Source organism: Leptosomus discolor, chromosome 5 (genome assembly GCF_034619465.1).
Source record: "Leptosomus discolor isolate bLepDis1 chromosome 5, bLepDis1.hap2, whole genome shotgun sequence".
NCBI classification, from domain to species: Eukaryota; Metazoa; Chordata; class Aves; order Leptosomiformes; family Leptosomidae; genus Leptosomus; species Leptosomus discolor.
In genome coordinates this window covers 61426434-61453819 of record NC_141395.1, presented here as the reverse complement: position 1 = coordinate 61453819, position 27386 = coordinate 61426434, and the positions used below count along the sequence as shown (strand labels likewise).

The following is a 27386-nucleotide window of genomic DNA, read 5'->3' as shown; positions in this document are numbered from 1 at the left end:
GCAAAGGTGTTTCCAGAAATTTGCTGCTGTAGAAATAGAACTACTTTGCCAAAGCCTAGAGTGGACCTCATGTAGATTTACACAAAAATACATCCTCAGCTGAAACAAGCTGTGAATGAGTCTTTGCCCTTTAGGCTAGGTAACTCCTTCCCTGGCGGCTCCTTTGCGGCTGCTGGCTATAAACACTGGTCTGCCCTAACTGTGGTAACTCAACTGTGGTAACTCAATTTTAGGGGCTTTTGACACCTTCTTTTCGAAGGTCCTGTACAGCACTGATTGCTGGTTCTGTGAACGGGTGTGTCAGCTCACAGCAGCCCCACTGCTGGGGTCAAAATGAATGCGTTTAACTAAAGGGCTTGAGGTTGCGGCCAACTCATTCTCTGGAAGGGAGGACTTGGATGACTTGGACATTTTAAGGCTTATCTTTTAAAACAGGCTAAAAATAAATGTGTAGCTATCAAGATTGTTTACCCAGAAAAGAAGCAATTACCAAAGAAAAAAAAAAAAAACCAACAGGGAATGAAATGTGTTACCACAGGTATTTTAGCTAGTCCTGTCTGAAAAGCTTGAAGATGGTGTGACTGTTCAAGAAGCAGTGTTATCTGGTGTGAGCCCGAGTGGCAGGTCATGTGCTTGCATCTGCATCACACCTGAAATACTGTGTTCAGTAGTCCACTATATCTAATTACAGTACTTACAAACTTCGGGAAGGATGGGGAAGTGCTCCAACATGAGGTCTCAATGGACAGGCTTACAAAGTGCTAAGGATGTGCAATAGGCCTAAGTGACAACTGATGAGGATCATGGTAACAGTTAACATATTAGAAAAGTACTTAGAGAGGAGCATGAGGAACTAGGGCTCTATAAAGATAAAAAGCAGTTATAAGAAAAAGTTAATGAAATTAATTTTAATTCAAGCTGAATTGTCCCAGTTCAGGAACTGACTTATCATGTACTCAAGTCCATCCTCTCTAAGGACAGCATTTAACTACACGCTGTATTTAATAGGTTTAATGCTGTATTGATAGGGTCTATTGATGTCCAGAGGATGTAAAAACATTCTTGGGTAGCCACACTGAGTGGAGATACTACAGTAAATCAGGGCTGCTATAAGGCATGATCTCTGCTGCATTTTGAAACAGCCACTGAAGAGATGTGTTCTTTCCTTCCATCAAGTGTCATGATTTATTAACAGAAGCTGCAGCTGTAAGCTACAAGCTTACTTGGGCAGCAGAGGCTGGACTTCGTGAGCTAACAGGCCTATCTTATCTACTTTTTTAACAGTTTCTGATCCTATTGCCTCTGGGAGCAGATCACAGGAGCTCCACATGAGGGCAGGTCAGATACTCCAGGTCAGGCTCCGGCAAAGCCCGCCTGCCAAACTGCTCTTCTTCCTCCTTTTACGTCTGTGAGTTCATCTGAGATGATGGAGGAACAAAAGGAGGCTTCGAGCTGTGGGTTTTAAGCAGTGTGGTTTCTGCGGTCTTGAATTCACTATTGCTGCATTAGCTCTTCACATGTGCCATAAAGTACTGCTGTTTTAAAAAACCGCCAGGGAACAGTATTCACCACTTACTGTTCACAATAGCTGTAGGCAGAATAGATGCCATTGCAGCTTGTTGAGGGAGCAATTGTATTGAGTCCAGCAGGCGTGCAGGATACATCCCTTCTGTGAGAGTCATCTGACTAGCAGCTTGCAGCCTTGAGTCAAAATCCACAACAAAGGCAATCAGCTCTTCACCCTCTGAGATGGCCTTGGTCGTGGTACACCAAAGCTGCCCTCCTACAGGAAACATAAAAGCAGAAAGATTTAATTGACGATATCAGATTCCAGAACTTAAAACATCAGTGCCATATCTTCACACATATTTTTTAAATTTTGATGGCTTGTTCAAGGTAAAGAGGCAAATAATTTTACTGTCTTCCTTCTATCAATATAGGAATTGTCAATGTACGAGGCTAACAACTTGGGGATACTTTTCCTAACTATTTGCAGCATGAATATTCATTTTAATTTTTCATTTTGTCTCCTAAAAGGCCAGCATTATGAAAATCAAGATACAGGTGAAAATATTTTATAAGGCACTTTTCTCATCATTACTTTTTACCAAACTTGCAGTATATTTTTTCATAGCTCCAAATTTGTTTTATTTTGAATATCAAATCACAGCACAATAAAACCAAACAGCTGCAAGAAAGAAATCAGATTTCCTCTTGAGGATGTTCTTCCCCTCCCTTATGTTTGCCACCCTCTTTCTCTAAAAAATCTTCCCTTATGTAATATTCTTTGTAACATGACTGCTTTATCTCTGCTTACACTGACTGAACTTCCTGAAAAGAAGATATGCCAAAGATCTGTTTCATAAAGGCTTATTCAAATAAAGGTTTGTTTAAAAGGGGGGGAGATGGAAGAACTTTCATCAAACAGTAAGATACACTATAGCTCTGTGCTGCAAATGTCACGTGTAGTGCATTAAAAAGAAAATTAACTATGCGAGTACATCTACTAATGTATTTGAATGCGATACTGAATGCTCATTTATTTAACATGTTTAGACAGGCAAAGCACTTATATTGTGTTATCTACACTCTCAGGCCTAGATACATATCCAATACAGTTATGCCTGAAATAATGTTGCATACTTTATATGTTATAAAGCTTTTTTTTCCTCAGGTTTTGTATATATAGAAAAAGCTATATGTTGTATTCATTAGGCAAGCAAAAACCGTACTCGTTTTGATAAGTAATATTGCTCTGTTTATCTTTCGGCATAACTGCCTTTTCAACTGCACTTCATTTTTTTCCCCTCAAAGAGATTATAGTTTTAAAACAACTTGTTGCAAAAATCTGGTAGAGGAGATAACAACAGTGTATGATATGCCACAGCTAAATGGAAGAATTAGGACATTGTTTTAGAGAAATCTTGGACAATTAATTAAACCAGTCTATTAGCTTTCAAAGATGAGCAAACAAAACAGCATCAGTGACAATGTGTTTCTGTAGAAAAATAAACCTAAGCTTCCAGACCTCAAAGTGGTGTAAAAGTTTCAAAGCAGAAAAGTGTCTTTGTGTTCACCCTTCAGTAATACAACAGTTGAAGGTGGCTCCAAAGTTTACAAACAATTTACTGTGATGGGACCAAAGCATACTAAGGTTTACTACCCTCAAAGATTCAGCATTAAATGGTGCAAATCTGAGTAATTTCCTCTAGAGAATAAGAAGATGAAATGTGAAGATAGTGCCATAAATGTCTACAAGTGCAGAATCCTAATGCCCAAGCAGGAATTCAAACATTTGAAGAGCACAGTCTGACTTACTGCCTGATAGTGCCTTCAGAGTTAAACTGGAATAAAACACGTTTAAGAGAGAATCAGGGTAAATTCCTAAAATGTACTTAATTAGTCTCTTAGATAAAAACACATGATACACACGCTGCAGTTTGAGAACCTGAAACTGGGTATTCTCACTGCAAACACCACAATTCATTTTCTGGGAGGAGCAGGGCTTCCACTATCAACATGCACTTTTATTTTATTTACATACAGAAGGTGTAATAATCAACCAACATTTAATGTGTTTTAATATATTTTAGTTTGTTTTAATACAGAATAAGAGCTCTTCCTAGATGGTATTATTCACTGTATTTCTTAATAAAATAAAAATGAGTCACTGCAGAAGAACCAACTGAGACTTTCTCTATCCCAGCAAACATCTTGACATGCTGTACCCTTGGGGCGAAAAAAAAAGGAAAATGTAGTTGATTACTGGGTCTCCAGCTGCAATCAGTCTGGATCAACTAAAAGGCTGACTCAGTCTCCTGGTGTTAGAGCTCCTCAGGGTGTTGACTCATGTCCAGCAGCAGATTAAACTCGGACAGCTGAAGCGAGGAGTGACCTTGGCCGCCTGCTCCACCCAGCTCCTGGAGGCTGTCACACCTACAGCCAGCACTGCGGCGTGGGACCTGTGACAGCTTTGGAAGCACAACAATCTCTAGCTTGGCTTATTAAAAGAAATCAGAACTACAGAAGCTTAATCCACTCCTGCATTTGAATACAAACCTTCAGCGCAGCAGGATTCAGATCCAAGAGTTACATTGTTATTTTGTTTTCTTTCATCCCACTGTATAGAAAATGAGGATTTCAGTGATCACGACATATATGTCCATGTTTTCATCAGTACATGATACCGTGTTAAGTTAAATCCTCAGATGAACTTTCAAATGATGCACTCTTCCAGCCACTGGAAATGCAGTATACCACCTCTGCAGCAATAGTCACCCACAGGGACAGGACACTGCACAGTCCCCTCTTGTCCCCTTCTGTGCTTGCTTACACAGGATAAGGCAATAGCTGCTGTTTTAAAAGACACAAACAACTTTACTCCCCTCAATACAGTGTATGCAAATATGCTGGTCTTCATGCACAGTGGGAAAACCATGGAAGAGAACTCTTCTTGAGCCTTCTACTGCACAGTCAGGAAAACAGCACGCAGAGAACCTGGCAACCTTCCAAATTTAATGGGAAGTTCCAATCATGACTATCATATCAATTATTATGCTGTCTAAGCACTGTCCTCAGAGACCAGGGCTTCCTTACAGGTGGTGGTTACAAACCAGGAAAAAAGTTCTTGCTTCCCACAAACATTTCTACAAGCTAAGACACAACTGACATAGGCACAGTAATTTCTTAGGAGCACAGCATCTCTTCATAAAACAAAGGGCACTGTTAACGATGGATTTTCAAAAGGATAAGGAACTCTGTGCTGAGCACCGGTGGCAATAGAAGGACAATAGAAGGAGACAGGACAATGTTTGCCTGAAATATTTGCAAAGACATGAAGATTTCACAGGAAAACATAAAGGCCTGTTATTTATATGAGATGAAGTTCTAAGCTGGCTAGAAATTTTTTAACCAACTGCTCCTTTAGTCAGAGAAAGCTTATGGGGGTAAAATGGTTCTAATAAAGCTTTACCAGGCCAAGTTTCTCAGTCCTAAGACAGATGCAGTCAGCAGAAGAAGAGAAAGGAAGAACATCTAGATAAGCTTTAATAGCGATGAGTGTCTGACAGTGCCTCAGAAACAAAGGTGTGGTTATACTATTTAGTTAGAAGGCAAGACAATGGTGGACTAGTGATTTTGGCTCTCTTCTCGCCCGTAATTAGTACACTGGTCATCCATTTATACCGCAAAGGGTCTCACTGGTTTTACATGGGGTGGGGTAAGAAAAGTCTTACTCTTGTTCCAGTGCAGAAGGGAAGTTTTTGAAATACCAGAAGGCTTTGTGACATTGGAAAGCTGTTTTCTCTGCAAGTGTAGTTTTCACTCTGCAACTGAAAATAAGCTTCTTGTGCCTGTGATATACCGTTTTATACCTATGGTCGAACTAAAGAAATTTATGTGATATATAATACATACATGTCAAGCAGAAGAAGTTAATAAAAATATCCATAAACACCATGTATTTATTTGAACTTTTTTCCTAGTTCACATTGCAAGGAATTAGAAATGCTCATTTAATCATCAAAAGTTGGTAAAGTTAAAGAATATCATGTTGTGCAAACTGAAGCAAAAAATTACATTCCGATTGCATTGGCATGAGTTCTTTATCAAATGACATCAGGCACTGAAGCAGCTATCTGATACCTTCAGAGTTTCCACCAAATGGAAAGGTTATTTCAGGATTCCTTCTTTGTCTGCATCTTTCACTGCCAATATTTCTGCTGCTTGAAAACCCCCCAACACCCTTAAATAAAAAAAAACAACAAAACAAAACAAACACCAAACCAACTTTCCTGCAAAGGAAAAAGTAAGGTCCTGATGTCCCTGAAAAACTGTGGACTTACTGTTCTTTGTAATGTTTATGATCAAGATTCTTGTGCAAACAGATCTGGTTCCTAACAGGAAGCTTATAAATCATACTCATAATTGCTGTCAAAACTGCAGTGGAGTGTACTGCAAGTTTTGATAATAAAGAATAGAGTCACAGTTCAAACTTGATTACATTTTGGAAATTCATGCTGCTCTTACAAGAATCAGTGGTCTTAAATATCTTCTTCTCCTGCCAAATTTTTCACTTGCACTTTTTATTATTTATGAAATCAGTGTCTGCACAATGTCACGCAGACCTCTGCTGATAAACTCTAATTAAGATTAAGACAAGCCTTTTGGAAAGGATCCCATCATTAGCAAACATGATAAACACAAAAATACTCCCTACTTGTCAACCAGGAGCAATTCAGTAACCTAACAGTATTATCTGTTGCTAGGCTACAGAGCTGACAAAGCTTCAATTATATTGTATGGCCATACCTATAGAATACTGTATAAGCAAAATGTATCCAATATAAAAGCATTTAACTTCATCCATGCTATCTGTAATTCATGGCTTCTTTCAATGGCAAAAATCAGGTTAATAATTACATAGCATACTGGAAAAATCTTAGCGATGTGTCATGTTTGCACAATTTTTTCTAATTTATCTCCATGATTGATAGACATTTGCTTTGTAAAAATAATAAAATGCAAGCAATGGGTGCTGTAAACCACAAGCGCAACTACATCTGGGCTCATCAAGATATGGAACCACACTTAGTATAAAAAATACATAGTAAATTGAACCAATTAAATCATATTTAGATGCAGTAATACTCTATCTTCTGTATTCAGGAGTACTGTGTGATAGATATGCGTGCTAATACAAAACTTCATTTTATGTAGGACAGACATCTAAAATACAAGAGAAACTTGCTTTTTTTTTTTTTTTTCTTTTAACAGCCTTTCATTTTTTCCTTCTACATTTGGAATTTTTTTTTTTTTTAAACAATGTGACATCTATTATCCTATTTGGAAGCAGCACTTTGCTCTGAAGATTTAACTAAAGCAATGGCCTTTCACCCATTTTGATTCTCAGCACCCTACAACACTTCCAGGGAAGATAGAGACCCCAGCACAGTGAGCCTTCTGATGGTGGGCTGCTTTTTTTCCCATTATTTTTTTTCAGATCTCAAGGAGTATCATTTGGGGTTTGTGGGTCACAGTCTGAAATAAAATATATTTAAGGACAGAATCCCCAGTTAACTCCACTGGGAGAAAAAAGCTTCAAAATGGATGGAACCATAAAGTCTCTTGATTCATACCGTTGCTTTTAGGAAAAGTGACTTAAGAAACTAAGCAGCTAAGAACAACATTTCCACTGAGTACAGCTGTCTGATGGAAGGAAGTGCAGCTTTTTTTTTTTCACAGACGAAGATTCAAAGGCAATTACAGTTTTCCTGTCTTTAGTATTAGTCCGTTTTCCTTGCTGAACCATTTGAGTCTAGTTTTTTGACCCAGAAATGGCATATATCTTTCATAGACATTTAGGAAATCAACGGCAATGTCTATTAAAACAAATTTTCAGTGCCAGTTAATTCAGAAGTACTACTTTCGTGTAGTAAAATTTGTGCTTGCTGGATTTGATTGTGTTGCTGCAACAACATAATAGCCCATTTCCTGTACACACAGCTTTTTGCAAGAAGGGTCAAAAGACTATCACAATTTATTTAAACAACAGACTGTTAATCTTAGTGACTTCCAGGCACTGTCAACTGAATTAAACCTTCCTCTCCCAATGAAATGTTCCAATTTGTAAAAAACCTATGCTTTTTAGTAATGGTAATGGGTGTTGGAGTTAATTTATTATCTTCCCCTCTTTGTTGCACAGGTTAAGCATTTGAGGAGAATTCGCACATCACAATAGGATGGGATCTTCGTATGTGGGTTCCTCCCGCTTCTCACCCATGGGGTTGTGACGAGTCAGCATAATGAATGCCATTTCAGTGCGGCAGAAGTTACTGGGCAGATCTCTAATTTTTGACATGAACAAAGTACATATATCTATATGTAGACACATCGTTTAATAAAAAAAATTATAATTAATTCAAATCCAATACTGTTGAAATTTTTGACAGTAGAGTGGTACAAGGAACAGAACTTATAAATTATGTGTGCCCCTTCTTTGAAAAATGCTTTGGAGGTTTCTTTGTGCATTGGCAAATGCAGTAGGAATATGAGGTATTGTGTGGATCCTCCTGCACAGCACCTGATAAAAGAATAAAGAGCTGTGACATATTCTTAAAACAATAGAGGAATTAAAGAGAAACAATGGGCCAGCTGCTTCATTAATACAATCAAAAGAGAGCCCAGCACAGAGGAGTCCAGATAATTAAGCACTACTCTTTTAGACCTTTTTTCTATAATAAAATTGCTAAAAAATTATTAACTACTTCATAGTTGTTACATAGATCTATGTACTTGTTTATTTAGGTTGATTAATGCCTTTTCAGTATTCTACAACATGCCAACTCATGGTTCATACAAGTTTTTGAATAAAATAATGTAAGAATAAGTGATACGGATCTGTGGTATATGCAGCAATAAATCAAAAGCATTTTGTGAACAGTCTTTCCAGTTGCTAAATAATTCTTCGCATTTTTCACATGTGTACACAAAATATACAATTTGCACAGCATTTCTGCTATTCATGTATTTTAATGCCAGAGTTCCAACCATCTCTCTGAAGTGTCTCAAAAATCACCCCTGAAGATTCAGGCTTCTCAAACTCGCACAAAAAAAAATGTTTTAGGGCTACATTAAGATTAGTAAGATGATTTCCTAGCATCTTCTATCATTTTTCCTTGTTTACTGATCAAACGAGATTGCCAAAAGATACTTGACCTTTAATTTTAACTAAACCACTGCATATGATAAGCCTGCAGTGCACTGACTGCACAAAAATGTAAAATCTATTATACTCTATAAAATTAGACCAATACAGTGAACAAACCAGTTCTGTTGCCGCTTTTACTGTTACCTTTATGTTCAGTATAAAATATGGAGCCTGCTTCAGTTTTAACTCTCTGAACAAACTGCAAAATAAAGGAATGGCAACGATCTTTTTCAGAACAAAACAACGGAATACTACTCAGCTTAAAGGCACGAGCCAAACTGAAGAAGGCGGTTTTTAAATCCCTGCATTTCGAGAGAGAAAATGTCTGACCAGAAAGAGCGAAGAAAAATGCTCCTTCAGAATATAGCTCTTACTCCTGCACCTGAGTCAACCTGAGCTTTGGGCCTGACTTCAGCTTAGTCATATGCTGACAGCTGACAGTGGTTTTATCTGAATAGATGATTTTACAGTTAAACCTGTCAGGCATTACACAGCTGATAAAAAGAAAAATATTAAAGGAACTTGCCAGGCCTGGGGGAGTGAACTCCCAAACCTGGCATCTCTGTGTCAGTGTAAGGTGTAGGTCTTTCCCTTGCTGCAGGATGACTACTGCTAACTTTACAATCTGTACTGCAGCAGCTCTCGAATTAATACTGCAAAACGCTCCATCAAATGAACCCCAAATGAAGCATGCTGTTTCTGAAAAGCAAGGAATATAACAAACAGATTTGACCTCTTATTTTTTCCACTGTTGTCTGCCTGCTTTTTGTTAGTTTGAGGATTTCTATGTGTTTCCTCCAATTAAATGTCTGCGTGTAACACTCAATGGAGTTCTATTAGGTAAAGAGGCAAAATAGATTAGTGCTCCGAAAATATTCACAGGAAAATAATGTGGTAATTTTATTTGCCATTTTCCCCCCTGATAGAGCTGTCACAGCTTATTTACCACAGGGGGAGACAGTTAAACCCATATCCTTAGAAGTTCTATGCATTTAAGAGGCTTATATATCTCTTCTGGGACCCTCGTTCAAATCCTGGGCTAATCAGAGTGAATACATATCTTTCTATTAGATGGCTCTAAAAAGTCTTAGGTGATATCAGTTCCTGGTGGACGACAGTCCACAGCGTAAAACTATTAAATGTTTGGCACAAATGGCAATACTTACGGAATGAAGCTGAAAACTGTAATATCCTCCCACATCACAAGAAGTTAAGTCTGCTGCTCAGAGGTTGAAATTAAAGCCTGCCACAAATGCTAAACCTGTTATATTTCCTTAATTCAGCATAAACTCAAACAAGGAAGTCGAAGGAGTTCTTTCACAAGTTTAGCAATTTCTTTTTTTTTTTTTTTTTTTTTTTTTTTCCCTTTTCTTTCCGAATTCCTGTTTGGAATTGAGTGTTACACTTTTTTTTTTACATTTGAATTGGGTCTCACTTAAGTGTTATTTTAGAATTTACTAATCCTTCAGAAAAGCAATGACAAACAGCTTGAAAAAATGCATGACAAACCCTTGCTGATATTACCCACACTGCACTCCCATCACCACTGCAAAGGAGCTAGGACTTACTGTCACAGCAAACTCATCTCCCCTTTCACTTTCCACAGGATCAGTGAATGGGCACTCTCCAAAGAGCTTCCCAGAAGACACTCCCAGGTGACCCCCACTGCTTCTCCTAGCTTTTGTGGATGCACCAGGTTTCAGAGAGAGAGAGAGAGAGAAAATGGACTGCTGAAACCAACTACTCTGAAGCAGGGCTTTGGATACACACATTCCTACAATCCCTGCTTCCCTAACAGCACAGCTGTAAGGTGACCTTTTTGTAGCCTTACAAACACAATCATGCCTGTGGATTGTCTTTTCAGAGTTATTTTGTGAGACTGGAGTGTATGAAAAAAGGAGGTGATTAAATGAGACAATAGATATGCCTTAATGGCACCTCTTTCTTACTGAGAAAGCAGAGTACACTACATCTTATCAATGGATTTTCTGCTGTTTTGCACCTGCTGCTGTAGGACTCATTTCTTGCCCCTGGGTAAATGCACAGTGAATGGCAAAGGTACCTGAGCGGAAGGAAGGATTATATAGCGAGACCTGGATTGATAGGTTGTATTTGTAAAGGAAATAAACACATTAAATAGAAGGACAAATGGGGAAGTTACAGAATGCCAAAACCAAAGTAAGAAATAAATATTGGCTATGAGACCTAGTTGCTTATTCAACACAGGGGCCACGCTTCAGGAGAAGCTCAAGGCTGTGTATGGAACAAAAGCCACCTTTTATAATGAACAGAAGCTGGAGCATTTAGTTGTGTGCACTGTAACCCTGAGAAAACAGCTGCTATTGCTGCTAGTTATCTTGGACCTTTCCTCACATTAATGTCCATCTCACAGGTTGAAGTTCAGGAACTAGTTTACCTCAGCTCTAACAACCATGGAAGCAAAGTAGCACTTCTTGATTAAAAAAAAAATCTTGCTCCTACTTAAGCCATTAGAACGTTTTTACGTTGGCTGCAGTGGAAAGAAGACTGTGACAAATCAGTGGCTCTCTTACTAAACAAACAACTAAGTAAAAGGCATTAAAAGTAGATTTGCATGTTAATACGTTCTAAAATATAAATGTCACAGAAGCGACAGTAAGCATCTAACTCAGTCTTTTCTATTTAAAAAGGACCTCATTTGGAAAACCAACCCCCAGATTCCCTCCAGATGTGTTAGAACATAGGTGTTACAGTCCTGCCTTTTGAAGTAGAAGCTGCAAGTAAAACGGACTGAAAACTCACGATGATCGAAAGCATTTCCACCTTCCAAGTATATACAATGTCCAAAGTAAACAAGCGTTGTAAACCACTGCCAGTCTACCATTTAGCTCATTTAATAAGAGAGACTGTTAACAGCAGAAAGCAAATCCTGTAATGGTAACAGCAAGACTGAGCTACTTCTGGTCACAATTGGAATAAAAAAAAGATTATGAATGAGCAAATAGTTAAGACTCTTGCTGTACACACTTACATGGATTAGCAATTAAAGAGGATTCTGTACTCGATGATTTCTTCCAAAACAGGCTTAATAAGAAATACGTTTACTGTGCATCATACAGGTGCACAGGAGCTGCCATTCTGCCTGCCTGGTCAGCATGATTTCTAAATGGCCAGGAAAGAAGTGACTGTATACCCAAAGGCAAGCTGTCAAAATTCAGGCTGCAGCTGATAAACTGATTACAAAGCTGCTTAAGACTTTGCTTGTAAACAAAAGCATTTATCAACTAATAATTTGCAATAAACTGATGTAACTCCCAGCTGAGCCCCAAACTGTAATTGTCTTTACCATCTGCCTATTAAAATACCATTCTTCATCACCAAGCAGGAGCAGAAGGGAGAGAATCTCCACCAACTACATAACTTGCATGCTTATAAATAATCTGGGAGCATTTCACACATTCATTATGACTGCCAGGTTTTGTATACTTCATTTTCCCGTTTTGAGAGGCAAAGAGGTGCTGTAAAGTTGCAGAAAAGAAATTAATAAATACTGCCTGGTGCAAGAAAAAAAATTATGTAAGTTCATCATACTCTGCAGTTTCTTAATTTTTTTTCTCTTTTTGCTACTCCATAGGAGTATCATGATGGAAGCCCCCTCAAGCACAACTTTGCAGATTAAACTCTCAATTTCTTTTCAACTTGTCAGTTTTTCATTACCTTTCTTTCTTATGCATTCACTTCCCACAGCTGCTTCAATGGGAAGCCAGTTAAAGCATGCTGGCTCCCCAGGGGGGAGTCTGCCGGGGTCTGAGGGATTCTGCAGACTCTGTGGACTTCTACAGGGTCACCCTTAAGAGCATTTTGCCTATCTCATTGAAAGGCTTTCTGAAAATTAAGTGACTGTACATGCTTTTATTTTCCAGCTATTGACAGCTTAGTCCTGAGAAAGGTAGTAGAGTTTAGACAAAGTTCAAAATTAACCAATTCAGACGCTCTAAAGCTGATACACCCCAAAGGAAGAATCACTTTGTTAAATGACTAAAATATTCAAGTATGAGGGGAAGAAAACAGAAGAACTGATACCGTGCAGAGAATGGCAGCCCCTCAAGATGTGTCTGCATTAAAAATTGAATTTAACAGAGAATCGCACTACGATTTAGTGCAAGGCACTCGACCAAGTATTTCTGCAATCTGCACTCTCAGCCGCCCACTGTTCTAAAGGCAAGGCTGGGACCAGAGACCTACAATTAGTTTACCCCTTCAGATACACCTGTACAAAACGCACAGATGCTTTGAATTGTTTCTCATTGACTTTGCAGATTCAGACTAGAATGATCTGTTGAGCTGAAGTGAGGCTTTTTGTGTGTGTGTAAACTATTTTAGGTCATCATTGGGAGGAAAATGGGGATATAAAAGAAGGTTTCTCCTGTTAATTGATTGTTGACCTGTTAATTGTATTGAAATGCAAGAAGTTAAAGGATGATCCTGTCACCCAGGCTCACAGAAGCAGTCTCATTTCTTTTAGTGATAATCTTTCTCTACCTTGTAGAGCCTTTGTCCGACCCTTTGTTACTGCTAAGGTTGCTTGCAGAACACCCCATTCCCAAGAACTGAAAAAAGAAATCAAAGCTCAAGACAGTTTGGGACCTATAGACTTAATTGTTTAAGACACATTCCGCATAAGACAATTATGCTGGGAAGGGAATTTTACATGTCTATAACAACATATACTCATGCACATGCTGACTGAAGCGGGTCTCTGGACTCCAGCCTGTATCTGCAGTAGCAGGCCAAGATCCAACCAGTGGAGAAATAGAGCAAAAACTGAACAACAGCATGCATAGGTTCAGAAAACACATCTATGAAAATGTAGTATTTTATGTTTTAAAGAAAATTTTCATTAAACGCCAAGACAATGTGACGAAAAAAACCTTTCAAGCCTCTGTAGTTAAAACTCATCATATAAATTATTTAAGAAGTACAAACTTTAAATAGGGTGAGACCCTTAGCATGCTGAGTTATGAGTTTAGAAAAGCCAGTTTTAGACTTGTGTAACAATTACTTTTGTTTTTTTAAATAGTCATAAAAAATAAAAATCAGAAAATATTGGAAGACACTAAGCTGGAATTTATAATTTCTTGTGGTTGCCACACAATAAGCAAAATTAAAAAAAAATTGACAAATTGTGATTTGTAAGGAACTTAGTTCCTTACAAATCACAATTTGTTATTCATGCAAATAAACCTGAACATGCGACTGATACAGGGGAGCTTTATGAGAACAGATTTAACAGGAACACTCTTCAAACGTAGGCATTACGCTGCCCATCACCTCCCCTTGCCCATACGAGGCGCGAAGAGAAGCGAACGCCCCAAGGCGCCAGGCAACCCCCAACGGCCGCTCGAGATGAACAAGGCGCTAAGGAGCCAATTCCTGGCGATTCCTCCGTGCCCGGTGAGTCAAGCTGGGAACAGCCCCCCCGGGGCCACGCTCCCCTGTGCCTTCAGCCCCGGAGCCGAGCCAGGCCCGCCCGGGGCAGAGCAGCACCGCCACACGGTGCCACCACCTCCCCCTCAGGCCCCGCCGGCCCCTTCGCCGCGCCCCGCCCCGCCCCGCAGCGCCCCTGGCGGGCGCACCCCGGCACAGCCCGCGCCGCCGCTCCGCCGCCAGCAGATGGCGCTGCCGCCCCGCCGCCGCCCTGGGGCGGAGGGGGCGGAGGGGGCGGGGGGCGCGGTGCCGGCGCTGTTATTTATTTAATTTTACACAACGCTGCACACCGCACCGCCGGCGGGGCTGATAAAGCCGGGAGGTGTCAGGAAGTTTGATTAGACCCTTCGCACGCGACCCCCTTGTGCCTGCTGCTTTCCTGACGGTCGCCCCGTGCTTTCCCTGTCACGACAGAGCGAGACGCTGCCGCTCCCGGCCCGCAGAGCGAGGGGGCGCGGCGGGCACGGGTTAGCGCCCCTGGCTACCCCCCTCCCCCCCCCCCCAACCTGGGCCTGTTCGCTCCCCGCCAGTGAGGCAAAAACTTCGCGACAAACGCGAGCGGACCTGCACGAAGGCGCCTGTCGCCGGGACGCTGCTGGGCGGAGCACGGCGACGCGGGAGCCCCCCCCGCGAAGCGCACCCGGGCCGTGACACGCAGGCATCGGGCCCCGCGCCGGCGGACCCCCCCTCCCCCGGCCTGTCTGCCCAAATCCAAGCGCTCCTTGAACCAGGCGGCAAAGGCCAGGCAGGGTGACCTGCCTGCAGCCCGGCCTCAGCTGTTCCCCGAAACCGCCGTGCGTACCTACAGCCACGCGGGCGCTAATTCCTGCTTAAAACACTGTCCCGCGGAACCGGGCCCTGAAAAGATGCAGCTACGGCTGGAAATGATCCCACACCAGCCGCTTCATAATATTGCTGTTGCTGAGCAAAAACAGCATTCCAGGGCGCGTGACTCCCACTGAAACACGTGGGAATCGTGATGTTAAAAGTTTGTAGAAACCTTTGAACACTTATCTCTGTCTCGTGAGAGTAATGAAGAAATTCGATGTCAAGCATGCAGTGATCCCAGAAGAACTATCTGGCTTTTGGAGGAGCGGGGATTACACACTGAGGTGAAATTCTGCTAGCCCCACAGTGCTGGCATGAACCCCCGTGTCCCAGCTGGCCCCTTCTTAGAACTGCACAAAATCTTAAGAGGGATGGTATGAGGCTACTCTAAGTAAAGAGGTCACAGAGATTAAAGGAAAGTTCTATTAAATGTTTGGGATGCTCTTGGGAATAGAAGATTTTTACGAAGCAGAAGGGAAGAACTGGCAGCAAGTACCTATCAAGCCTCCCAGTCTGCTTGGAAATCTACCCTGCTGTTATCATCCCCCCCGACAGACCCATCGCTACATTTCGCTGACCAGTCTTACTGGACACTAAATGTTATCTACTACCTCTCCTCCTCTTTAACCAGGACAAAGTATAATGAACAAACTTGGAATCTCTCTGGGGTATGGAAACAGAATGCAATCTGGCACCATGGAAAAACGCAGTTCATCATTGCCTAACCTATGTGTAACTCAGACCAAAACACAGTCTTCTGAACGCTAGCCAGTGTACAAGCAGTGAACCTCACAGTATCCACAACCTGCCAGAGATGCTTCACTGTCTCCTATCTTTTTGTTCTGCTAAAAGTTAGCACTCACGTGGACAACCATCTGCATCTACAGCTCAGAATCACTAAAATCCTCCATTAGTCTTCCCCTTAACATGTGCCTTCCTGGTCCTGAGAAGATGATCCTATACTATCCTATCTCAAAAAATGTGTCCTCATACTTCTTTATTAAGACACCGGAAAAATCAATGCTCTCTATGCCCTGGAAGTGGAAAGGGGATTTAGTGTCTATCTTCATAATGGAAAATATTGCCCATGTGTAGAGAAGACAGTTTAGACCTATTTCCCCAGTCCTGGGAGATACTGCTTGACATAAGAGTATAAAATGCCTTTCAGTATAGCTTCTTACTGTGTGTTTAAGTCTTTTTAGCTAGGTGGTTCTCATTTGGTATCTTCTTCCTGATTAATTCTCTTTTCTCATTTTCTTTCCTCTCTGCTTTCAGCCCTGTACTCCACTCTACATTCTCAGTTTTCATTAAATACAAACTGATAAAATATTAACTGATTATTGCTAATCTATATGCCAGTCAGGTAACACATACACTGTAGCATATGTATACATGTGCAAGTATCTGACTTACTGTCCGTTACAAGAATTTTCTCAATTCTTCACTGTGATCAGTCTGCTGGGATGATATTCGGCTAAACAGAGAGTTATTTTAAAGTTGAAGAGTCTGCTGCAGAGGTAGACTGCAGCTGGTCTGGATACATTACTCAATGGCTCTACCAGAGATGCATGAACTATGTATGAGATACTGTACCTTGCATCCTTCAGTTATCAATTCAGGGAAGTTCTACACAAGTCATCTCTCTGAATCTGAATTAACATTTTATCTCATTGCTCATTTACCTATGCATGGTATTATTAGCTGAATTAACTGCGCAGACAGCTGAAGAGTGAATAATGCTTGAGAAATGGAAATAGCAAGCTGTAGTTGTAACTTTTTTTTTTTAAAAAAAAGCTTTATTTGGCTGATTTTGACAGGTCATTCAAGACTATTGAGCTTCTTGACCTAAAGTCCCCTATGTATAATTGCATGCCTTTTAAATGTTAGCTCAGTTATCTAATCTGTATCTAATAGATACATGCAGTTGTCTGGAAATGGAGGTGTGCCAAGATAATATGATATTTGAGTAGGAATTTAAAGAAAAGAGTTGGCAATACCAGAAGGAAGTTCTAGCATGAAGAGCCCTTTCAGAAATGCATACATCATTGAAGGAGAGAAAAGATATAAAATGGACAAACAGCCACTTTTGGGGGAAAGTAAACACAGCATTTTGAGCGGAAGACAAAAGAGACTGGAAAAGAGAAGTATGAAGGATTTAACAGGTAAGAATGAGAGGCTTAAATATACCATGTGATGATAAAAGGATCAAGTGACGATTTAAGAGGGCATAGCTGGACATATTTTAAGTGAGCTAAATGATCTTCTCAATAGATTTTTGCAGATGCTAGAAAGGTTTGAGGAGAATTTCAGACAGCAGTCACTGGGCAAAAATGAAAGCTACTCCTGATCTTGCTCTGACTTCTGACACGCTCTCATTTGCTTCTCTGAGTGAATTTCAGATGGGCCCGCTGGTGGGCATACTTGCACCCGCAGAGCAGCTCTCTACCTTTCTGCTATGGGCAATGGCAAAGAGCCACTCAGAGCTGGCTCTCAAAGCACATTTGAAAAAGTTAATTAATATAAGGGATATAATAGCTATTACCTGAAAAAAATACCAAGTTGCTTTCTGGTTCTTTCATTATTAATTACTATTAATAATTAAATATCCTTGGTTTACATATTCGAGACACCTCCAGACAGGTTCCTGCCCCAAAGAATTTGCCATGGAAAGGTCAGATTTCAAAACCCTTGATTTATAATAACAGGCACTTAATCTGCAAGTAGCCATCAACTATTTACATGGCTAACACCATTTGGTGTCAGTCCTATGTGTAGACTTCGGCCTCCAAACTGACAGGTGATGACAAAGAAAAAACAGGAGACAAATGACAAAAATGACCCGGGTAATGGCAATAAAAATGGATAAACAGCAATGTGAGGGGTAGATTAAACAATATGCCGGCTAGTGGGTGCAGATCCCATTAATTCCTTTGTCAGTGCATGTAGAGTCCTTAGCTAGAGCACTTTTAATTTTTAATGGATTGATCTATGTATCTGAGAGAGTGAAGCCCAGGAAGAGGCTAGGGGTAGCAGATAATTCTCGAAGGCCAGCTGAAAGGTGTGAGTTTTGATGAGGGATTTGAAGGAGGAGTTGCAAATACTCTCATCCGCATAGATTGTCTACCTTTTCCCCAATGTAAATCATTATATTTCTTGCCCCAATTTTTTATCAAAATTGCTTCCAACTTATTTCAGTCTGTCACAATAATATTTTCATATGAGGAGTGTTGTAACCTAATTCCTTCATTTGAATAATACATTCATTTTTAATTACTGCAACTTGATCTCAGATTATTCAAATAACTGTTTCATTTTTTATGCTTACCCTGACCCCAGTGTATTTATAGGCTTTTATCCTTACCTGATACCAGTGTAATGTAATTATAGATTGTATTTTAATCATCTACTATATCCTAGTGAGTTTGTTTAAATCACTCCAATCCGGAGTCTTTTATTTCTATGCCTTTTAAAATTCTACAATGGCATTCTCATTGCATAAAAGCAATATTTTTGTAGTTTACTACAATGAATGAACATTTTGCATGCATTGCTGGCCATGTTTCTAATTTAAATTTTAAAAAGTCGCTACAGAGCACTCTATGTAAAACAAAATCCTGACTTGTAAACAGGCATGGGACAGCTCATCACTTTAAATCTATGTTCATAGCTCCTGTTTGCTCTCTAACATAACTTTACAAGAAACACAGCAGAAAAAGAAATCAAATTATTTTTTATCCTACCAAAAATAAAAGTATACCTTGTACTAAGAACTGACAAAATATTTATCTTTTCTGCTCACAGGTGCTACATGTTCGCAAGCTATTATGCCTGTATATTCCACATTGTATCTAGAAGATAAATAGTTTGTGTGGCCCACATTATCATTAGTCATGGCCACATTTTGATTGCCAGGGTTAACAATTCTCTTTAAGAAGGATTTAACTCTCGGAAGCGTTGCATATTCCGAGATGGTTCAGTTTTGCTTAATGATAATGTTGAAAGCAATAAATGTTATGTTTTTTCCAATTCTTAGTGCTGATTCAGGAGTTCCCCTTTCCCTATCTCTTGCATTGCTTCAAGATTCAGATGTAGAACAGGGTCAGAAATCAGATAGGTGAAGCTCCTCACGTTTGCACATCTGCTGAAGTACCAGTATCTTTCTGGTCATCAATTGATTTGTACTGAGATAATTACCATTGCTGTAGTCAAACTATGCTCTCTTTTTGATCAGCTTTTTTTTTTTTTTTGTGATGACATCTAGCAGTAAACACTAACAGACCTTAGAATGTCCTTACAACGTGCCCTCAGTTGCAGCATCTGCATTTTTCTACCGAATGACGTAATGCCCAAAGATACTTCCAAATTAAACCTTCAGCCCAACACTGTAGTACAACCAATGATACTGCTCCCAAAGTCGAGTCTATGTCTACAGTAGATAGCATAAGTGGAAAAATAATCAAGAGAACAAAACAAAAAATCAAAGATATTAATAAATCTGCTGGTTTGTGGCCACTTACTGCTGTGGCATGTTAGGGGAAGGGGACTGTATGAGTGCTGCTAAAATTCAAGTCACTTGCATTCTCCTCACCCCTCCTTTCTCAAGTATTTAGCTAATTTTTAACTTTAAGTACCCCTATCTTCCGTTCCTTTCTATTCTCCATGTGTGTCCATCCCCCTTCCACTTCCTCTCCGAAATGCCAGTTTTAAATCTGATCCCTCCTAGCTTCTAGGAAATAAAGGTCCAAAAGGCACAGTAACATGATCCAGACTGATGTCTGTTGAGATGCCAGGTAAGAAATGGGCATTAGCTGCTTAAAATTATGAATAAAGCGTCCTACCTCCTACTCCTACCTCCTTTACCAGATGATCTTTTCTCAGTAACACTTAAGAACTGCCCAATGTGTCACTGGTGACAGAGGAATTCTAACTAGTACCTTGAATCTCAGGAACAGAATGTCCCACAATAGAAAAAAAAAAAAAAAAAAAAAGAAAGTAAATAAGAACAGGGACTATGGGTTTATTGAATATAATCACTGATTAAAATGAATTATTCTGCTTTTCCAAGATCCAGACAGAGGAGTATGTTTCCCTCTGGGATTTCTACTACCATTTGGTCTAATATTCATTTTGCCTATAATAATACAAGCTTCATTAAATGAGTAAAGCAGCAATTGTCTCATTGAGATCAAAGGACAATCTGTTAAATAAAAGCAGCCGGATCTCTAGAATGAAATAGTAGGAAAAGTTTGAACTGAATTTTATGGTGAATCAAAATGTAAATTGTAATTTCACAAGGAAGACACAGAGCACAAAATTAACTTTGTAAAGACATGGAAAGTGGATATGTTGATCTTAAAAATCTGCACAGATACTGAATAGTATATCTGTCTATGGCATTTCTAACTATAACACTTAAAATAGATGAAAAATGATGCCTATGATTATTGGTCTTAATGAATTACCATTAAACAAGAAACATTGCTTATCAGATAAATTACCTGATTGACCTAGCCTCTATTTAACTGATCTTGTATTTGAAAATTAAATACAGTGAAAAAAATCCATCTGTTATCAACAATCATTCTGCAAACCTTGTGGCAGAACAGTACCTTTTTAAAAATCCTTCACATACCACCTACTATTATTCCTAAAGCTAAATTTCACTGTTTATGATTTGGTACTGCAAAATGGAGTAACATCTCTCTTGCCTAGTTTCAGCACTGGTTTCTCTGGATGTCGTAACAAAGTTAGCGCAACTACATTTAACCATTGAGCCTTATGGAGGTTATCACTGAAGAAAATACTTAAGAGAAACTAAAAATGCTAAAAATCTAAGCTTCTCTGAAAAAACAAAAAAACTCCTAAAAAAAAGGAAGTCTTGGACAAGCCAAGAGACAATTAGGGATGCAAACTCCTCTCTAGTGAAGCATTCCCATAGGACACCGAAAGTGGACAGCCAGCAGACCGAGCCAGCTGTGGTCAGTGAATGCGCCCTTCATGCACATCCATGTGTTCTAACATCGTCCTCAGTTTCCTTAGAGGAAAATGGTGGTAAAAGTAGCAATGGGAACTATTACCCTAGCAGATTTTATTTCCCTCTGCAAAAGGCACAGGCTAGAGTAGTGCAGTTCAATTTCAATCTGCCACTGCCAAAGTAACCCAATCTCTAAGTTATTTCAATCCTCTTATTGAACTGTGTCCTATTACTAATCAAGAAAAAAAAATAATAGAAATTATCCTGAGGAAGAAAAACTCGAAAGAAAATAAAATCCCCCTGAACATATCTTAATTGTAAAGAATTCTGAGAGGCTTGTGTTTATAATAATTAGAAGAAAGATTTTTGGAACCATTTTTGCTTAGCATTTTTTACATGATTTGCAAATGACACTTCTTAAATGTGTTCAACAGTCATAGATTGTGGGTCTTGACTACTAGCTTAAAAAGGACAGTGGTGGTGGGTTACCTGGTGCCTTTATACACCTGCCAGTGAGTGAAAACTCAGGGGAACAATCTGATAACCTCAATCAACATACCATATAGACTCCACAAGTGTGAATTAAGGCTTAGTGTATCCACAAAGCATTGTGAAGTGCATTGATGACTTTGAATAAGAAAGGTTAAATCATTATTACTATTATCTCATCAAAAGCCCCTGTATTTGTATCTCCACTAGACCAGTCAAATGAATGTCTGGTTTTGCTGTACCACTGTAATCCCTGATAAACCAATGGAAATAATGGATGGACATCTATAGGCAAGATTACATGTTTTGATTTCAAATAGAAAATAAAAGACAAACTCCCACTTTACAAACTCTGTGAAATCCACCTAGCTGGAGCCTTCGATACCCTTCCTTCTGTATTTAAAATGCAAAACACAAGTACAAAAAAGTAAAGAAGTATGAAAGAAAGCAATACTGATACCTCAGCAGTACCTCGGTAAAAATGTCAAAAAAATTAAAAACCTTATTCATCACCAACTAAAAAATATAATACCATTAAATGTAAGTAAATATTTAACAGAAATTCCGGTTTAACAAGATTTCACGTTTAAGGATTTTCTTTATGCATCACAGTGATTTCTTTCAGAGGGAAAACATGTGAATACTAGATGACTTTTTTGACACCCCTGATTCATATTTGCCTCTGGCACAAATAAGAGTGGGCACCTTGATAATATAATTTTTTTCACAATGTACTAATTTCGGTTTAAACCAGCTAAAATATTTCTGCGGTCATTAAAATGTTTTCTATTTTAAAATGAGTTATCTCTTATGAAAAATGTGACAGTTTTGCACTGTGGTAAAAAACAGGTACAGCACAACATACCTTGTGACAACAGGAGTCACTGCTAGGAGACGGGCAATTCAGCTTTCATAAACCTTTGCATATTGCTCCAACTTTCTACTGATTCAGCTCTCCTTTCATCAGATTTTTGCACTGTCTGTGGTGCAGTAGGATCTATGCTCGCCAGCTACAATGTCATTTGAAAAAGAACAACTATTTACTAGGAAATACACAAGAAACACTAAATTATGCCATTAGATAGCCAGTAGAAGTGAACAATTTTGCTTCATGACTGATTCTTGCTAGAGCAGCGTGAGTGATCCAGAGGCAGTGGTCTGTATTCTCATTTTACCAAGACCTTAAATTACGTAGTCTTTATGTCCCTATTTTGTAGGTAACACATCCCTTGACTTTAGCGAAACAGCATTTGTTCCAACCCATACCAATAGGTTCAGACGATCGGTACAGAATGCCACTCAACGTTCTTGGATAGGAATATCATCCCTAATAATCAAACTTGATACACATACTGGTTCTTTGGCATGTCTATCATCATGGCCATCTGTTAGGGTGGAATTGTGCCTGCTAAAAAGGAGATATGCCAGTTTTAACATGATATAGGTGCCATCAAAATGCAAGTGACGAAGGAAAGGCTCTAGAATGTGGCAGTGATCAGTCTTCTGCAGAAAGACTCTCTGGGTAGCAGCCTAACTGTTAGGAATATTATATTGATATCTATGGTAATCAGAACCTTTGGTTGGCTTTTCTATCTCTCTCCACCCTGTCTGGATGCCTGTCCTCTCACTACAGCATTAGTGCTTGGTGTTCTGCACTTGCTGAAGGAAACATACATCTTTCTCATTTATCATCACAGCCTAATTACATTAAGTAGCCTAATTTGAAGGTCAAATGACAGTAAGATGGAAATTGTCTTTACACCTTTTAAAATCTGAAGTGATACTGATATTTTTAAGAACAAATAGTTTTAAGAATGAAGCACAGTCCGACTTATTATCCTTAATTACAAATGTCTTTAAAGGGTCTCCTTTACTACTTGTTCTGGTAAAAAACACAACTCAGAAGTACTCCTACTGTCTGATATGGTTGACAGGAGGAGAATGACTTCTCTTACAGTCTCTGTGCTACTCCATCATCTTTAGAAACATAAAAAATACCCTACTGGAACAGAGTGTGGTCTATCTCATTCAGACTCTTTCTCTAGAGTGGGAATAGGCAATGTTATTTAATAAGAATATGAGTTAGAATATGAGAACAAAAACAATCAGGGGGCTGGAGCACCTCCCCTATGAGGCCCAGATGAGAGATTTGGGGTTGTTCAGACTGGAGAAAATAAGGCTCTGGGGAGACCTTGCAGTATTTAAAGGGGGCCTACACGAAAGGTGGGGAGGGACTCTTTACCAGGGAGTGTAGTGATAGGACGAGGGTTAACGTTTTCAAACTAAAAGAGGGGAGATTTAGATTAGATATTGGGAAGAAATTCTTCCCTGTGAGGGTGGTGAGACACTGGAACAGGTTGCCCAGAGAAGCTGTGGCTGCCCCCTCCCTGGCAGTGCTCAAGGCCAGGTTGGATGGGGCTTTGAGCAACCTGCTCTAGTGGAAGGTGTCCCTGCCATGGCAGGGGGGTTGGAACTGGGTGATCTTTTTGGTCCCTTCTAAACCAAACCATTCTATCATTCCATGAACTTAGCCTCCTTCTGCAGTTCACTCACCTAAAAGTTCCCAACCATGCACATGGGTTAGGAATGTTGGTGAGTACATCCTCTTAGTACCATTTACAGTTCTGTCCATGAATTTATCCTATCTCTCTCTGAACCTGCTGATACTGACTGCTTTCACAGGCTCCTGTGGCCTCAAGTTCACAGAGTTAACTCCCTGCCGTGATAATCTGTTTTAAATTGTTCTTCTCCCAGTTTCCTCTAGCATTGCAGGATTTGAGGAATAACAGTTCTTCATTCACTTTATCCACCAGCTTCAGGATTTTGTAAGCCTGTATCATATTTCCCCCTCAGCTTTCTCTTCACCAAATGGAGAAGTCTCAGATTTTTTTGTCTATTGCCATAAGATAGCTGCTCCCTTGATCACTCCAGTTGCACTTCTTTAGCTGTGATCAGAGCTGCACACAGTACTCAAGATCTGGGTGCATAGAGCTTTCAAATACAGCAAACTGACAGCCTCTGTCTTGTTCTAAAACTGTATAGGCTTGTGTCATCTGTAGCAAAAGATTTTTAAATGTGTTTAAATTAGAAACCTAGTCTCATAAAATTGAAAAGTTGCCTTTGGGGCTCAGACAAAGCTGTGTATTGTCACTGAAATAGAGCTGTTTGGTTCTGACTTTCACAGTATACAAAGGGACATAGCGTGTCACTCCTGGGATAATGTAGCTATGCATTAAGCCATATTATTATCATACTAATGGTGAAAGGCTCCACAATATGATCATACACATAATTTATATTATTAGATGGCTAAGATATATACAACTTCAGACATACTAAGAACTTTTCAGTTAACCATACAACCAATGCACATTTCCTGTACTTGAGAATCTACTTGAAAATGATCAACAATTTTATAGGTAACCATAAGATTGGAGAAGGAAAGTTCAATACTATTTTGCTTATCAGATTTTTCTACAAGAAATTCTTCACACAACTTCCTTCTGAACCACCTGCTAGTCTACTAGCAGAATTTCTGTGTCAATCAAAATAAATCTCAGAGAATGCTTCTGACTGCATAAAGTGTCAGCCCTTCTATAGGCCTGAACCTCTAGCCAAGAGTCATAAGAAACCTCTGGTCCTGATTTGTTTCTTAATCTGGTGCCAGCTCCTGCTGACACATCTGCTCATTCTTTTTCAGCTCCCTAAGTTACTGGATAGATGATCTCTTTGCAACAGGTGAGTCCCTTTCAGCCAGTGTAGCAGCTGGGGTACATGCATGTGGATTAATGGCACCTGAAACATGCCAGACTCCCAATATCACAGATGATTGTTCTTCTCCCAGCTTGGCTTTCCAAGATGATACCACTGTGCCAGTGCTCAGAGGAGAAGACCTGCTGTCTCTTCTATTTTGCTTGGCTACAACTTTGCAGAAGAGAAGAATATACTCCCAACAAATGTATGTTCTCTTTTAAGCATTACACCATCCTTGGTAAGATATTTGAGTTTCAAGGTTAATAGCTTATTTTCTTTTTCCAGGGCTCTCTGAATCTTAACACTTCTGTCTTCCACTACAGGCTTGACCATCTGATTTGCCAAACATGATGGTAATTCAAGACCTCTCTCTGTTAGACAGAGTAAGTGATAAATGCAGTAAAGTTTACTAGATGCAGGCTTAGGGTATTAGATAAACCCAAAGCAAGTACAAGTGTGTACATTAGACCTTTTGGAGGTAAGTCTTTTGGCACGGTTTTCACCAGTACTCTGGACTGCTAATAACAGCACGTTTCTGGCATGCTCCCTAAAACTTGTTTTATAGAAACAATCAATCAAAGTATAAAAATTGTATGATACATTTTCAATATCTGTCATCTGTGGCAAATATTGCAAATGCTGAACATAGCTATTTACTCTTCCTTATCACACCTGTAAAATTCCAACTGTCCATACCATATCTAGTGTAGGAAAAAACAGGATGAAGAAAAATATGAACTCCTTTTCTGACTAAATTAGTCTATTTGAGACCCCAGATTTGCAAAGAAAGACAGTATTTATTGGTGCACAAACCTGCTTTTGCAAAGAATCAAATTCCTAGGGAGAAAAAAACATACATACTGTCTGTAGGCATGGGAAAAGCAACAAATTCATGTTGCCCAAAGGTACATCAAAGAATAGAAAATACATTGTTTTATTAATAGACATACATATCAACAGCCTACAAAGCTGTTTTTGTCAAACTAATCTATCATTATCCAAGGAATTATTGATGGAAACTTTAGCTATGCTCTATGTAACCATAACAAAGACTGACAGTTGCACAGCTTCAGGAAGAAAAATTACATCAAAAGGTCTTCTCTCACCTAGGTGTGAATATCATGACATCAAGTCAAAATGACTGTCCACTGGAACTAACACACCATAGAAATGAGTGTGATAGATAGCTGGGTAGATTTTCAGAGGGCTGAAGGGAAAGCATTGGTGTTCATAATGGTGATTTTCTGTGTTTACTGTGTCCAAACTGAGTTCAGATTTTACCCTAAAAATCAAGTGACATCAGCATTAGGAGATATTTACCTTTATGTGTGAAAAATATGTCAAGCTGAGCAGTGGCAGGTAGCAGGAAAGAAAAGCAAGAGGGTTTTTTTCTTCTGCTCTAACTCAGAGCTTGGCTTGCTGAATGCTGTATCACAGGCTGTGAAAGAAAGACCCTTCGCTCCTAGAACTGATGAAAATCAAGTCTGCAGAATAGGGCCTAACCGCTCTTTTATTATAAAAATGTCCATTTCTTTTGTCCCATAAATAGAAAATGTTAAATTACACAATAAAAGATTTGACCACTACATTACATTTTCCATCATAAATACGACTTTCACAGCCTTCGTTTTTTACAGGATGGGAGCCCTGTTTTTATTAGAGTTGACATCAGGGTAAACTTGGAAACTATAATGGAAGACTGTGTGATTAATTTTGAATTTATTAAAATTCCATATATATGTATTTATATTTATATGTGTGAGATGTGTGTGTGCATATGTTTTCCATTTATGTATATGTACACATGTATACGTACACACATGCTTACGTAGTTCACGAGATTCAGCAATGCCAGAAAAGGAAATAAAAGTGATTTTAACCTTTAACATAAAGGGTATAACCCTAAGCTACCAATCATTCTACTCTGAGTTATATCAGCATAAAATAGAACACAATAAGCGGCCAAGTGCATTAACTATGGATTTTAGATTGGAATTTGGAGAGGGGGAGAGAAGAAACCTCATTGTGCTCACTCCATGATTTTAATTAATAAAAAGAATGAAATAGATGACAAACTCTGTCTCCAAATAACAATGGCCATTCAATGCTTATTTACGTGGCTGTGGTGGATCTCTACTTTATATTCATATAAACAGGTAATAACGTCTT

The 27386-nt window shown here is 39.3% G+C and overlaps 1 protein-coding gene across 1 annotated transcript in view; it reads right to left on the bottom strand.

The window, feature by feature from the left end:
• Positions 1 to 27386, bottom strand: part of ZFPM2 (zinc finger protein, FOG family member 2) — a 252065-nt gene that overhangs the window by 8751 nt on the left and 215928 nt on the right. The window contains exon 5 of the mRNA XM_086466307.1: positions 1577 to 1783. Within this exon, the coding sequence (XP_086322433.1) occupies positions 1577 to 1783 (207 nt within the window). The remainder of the gene's footprint in view (positions 1 to 1576; positions 1784 to 27386) is intronic.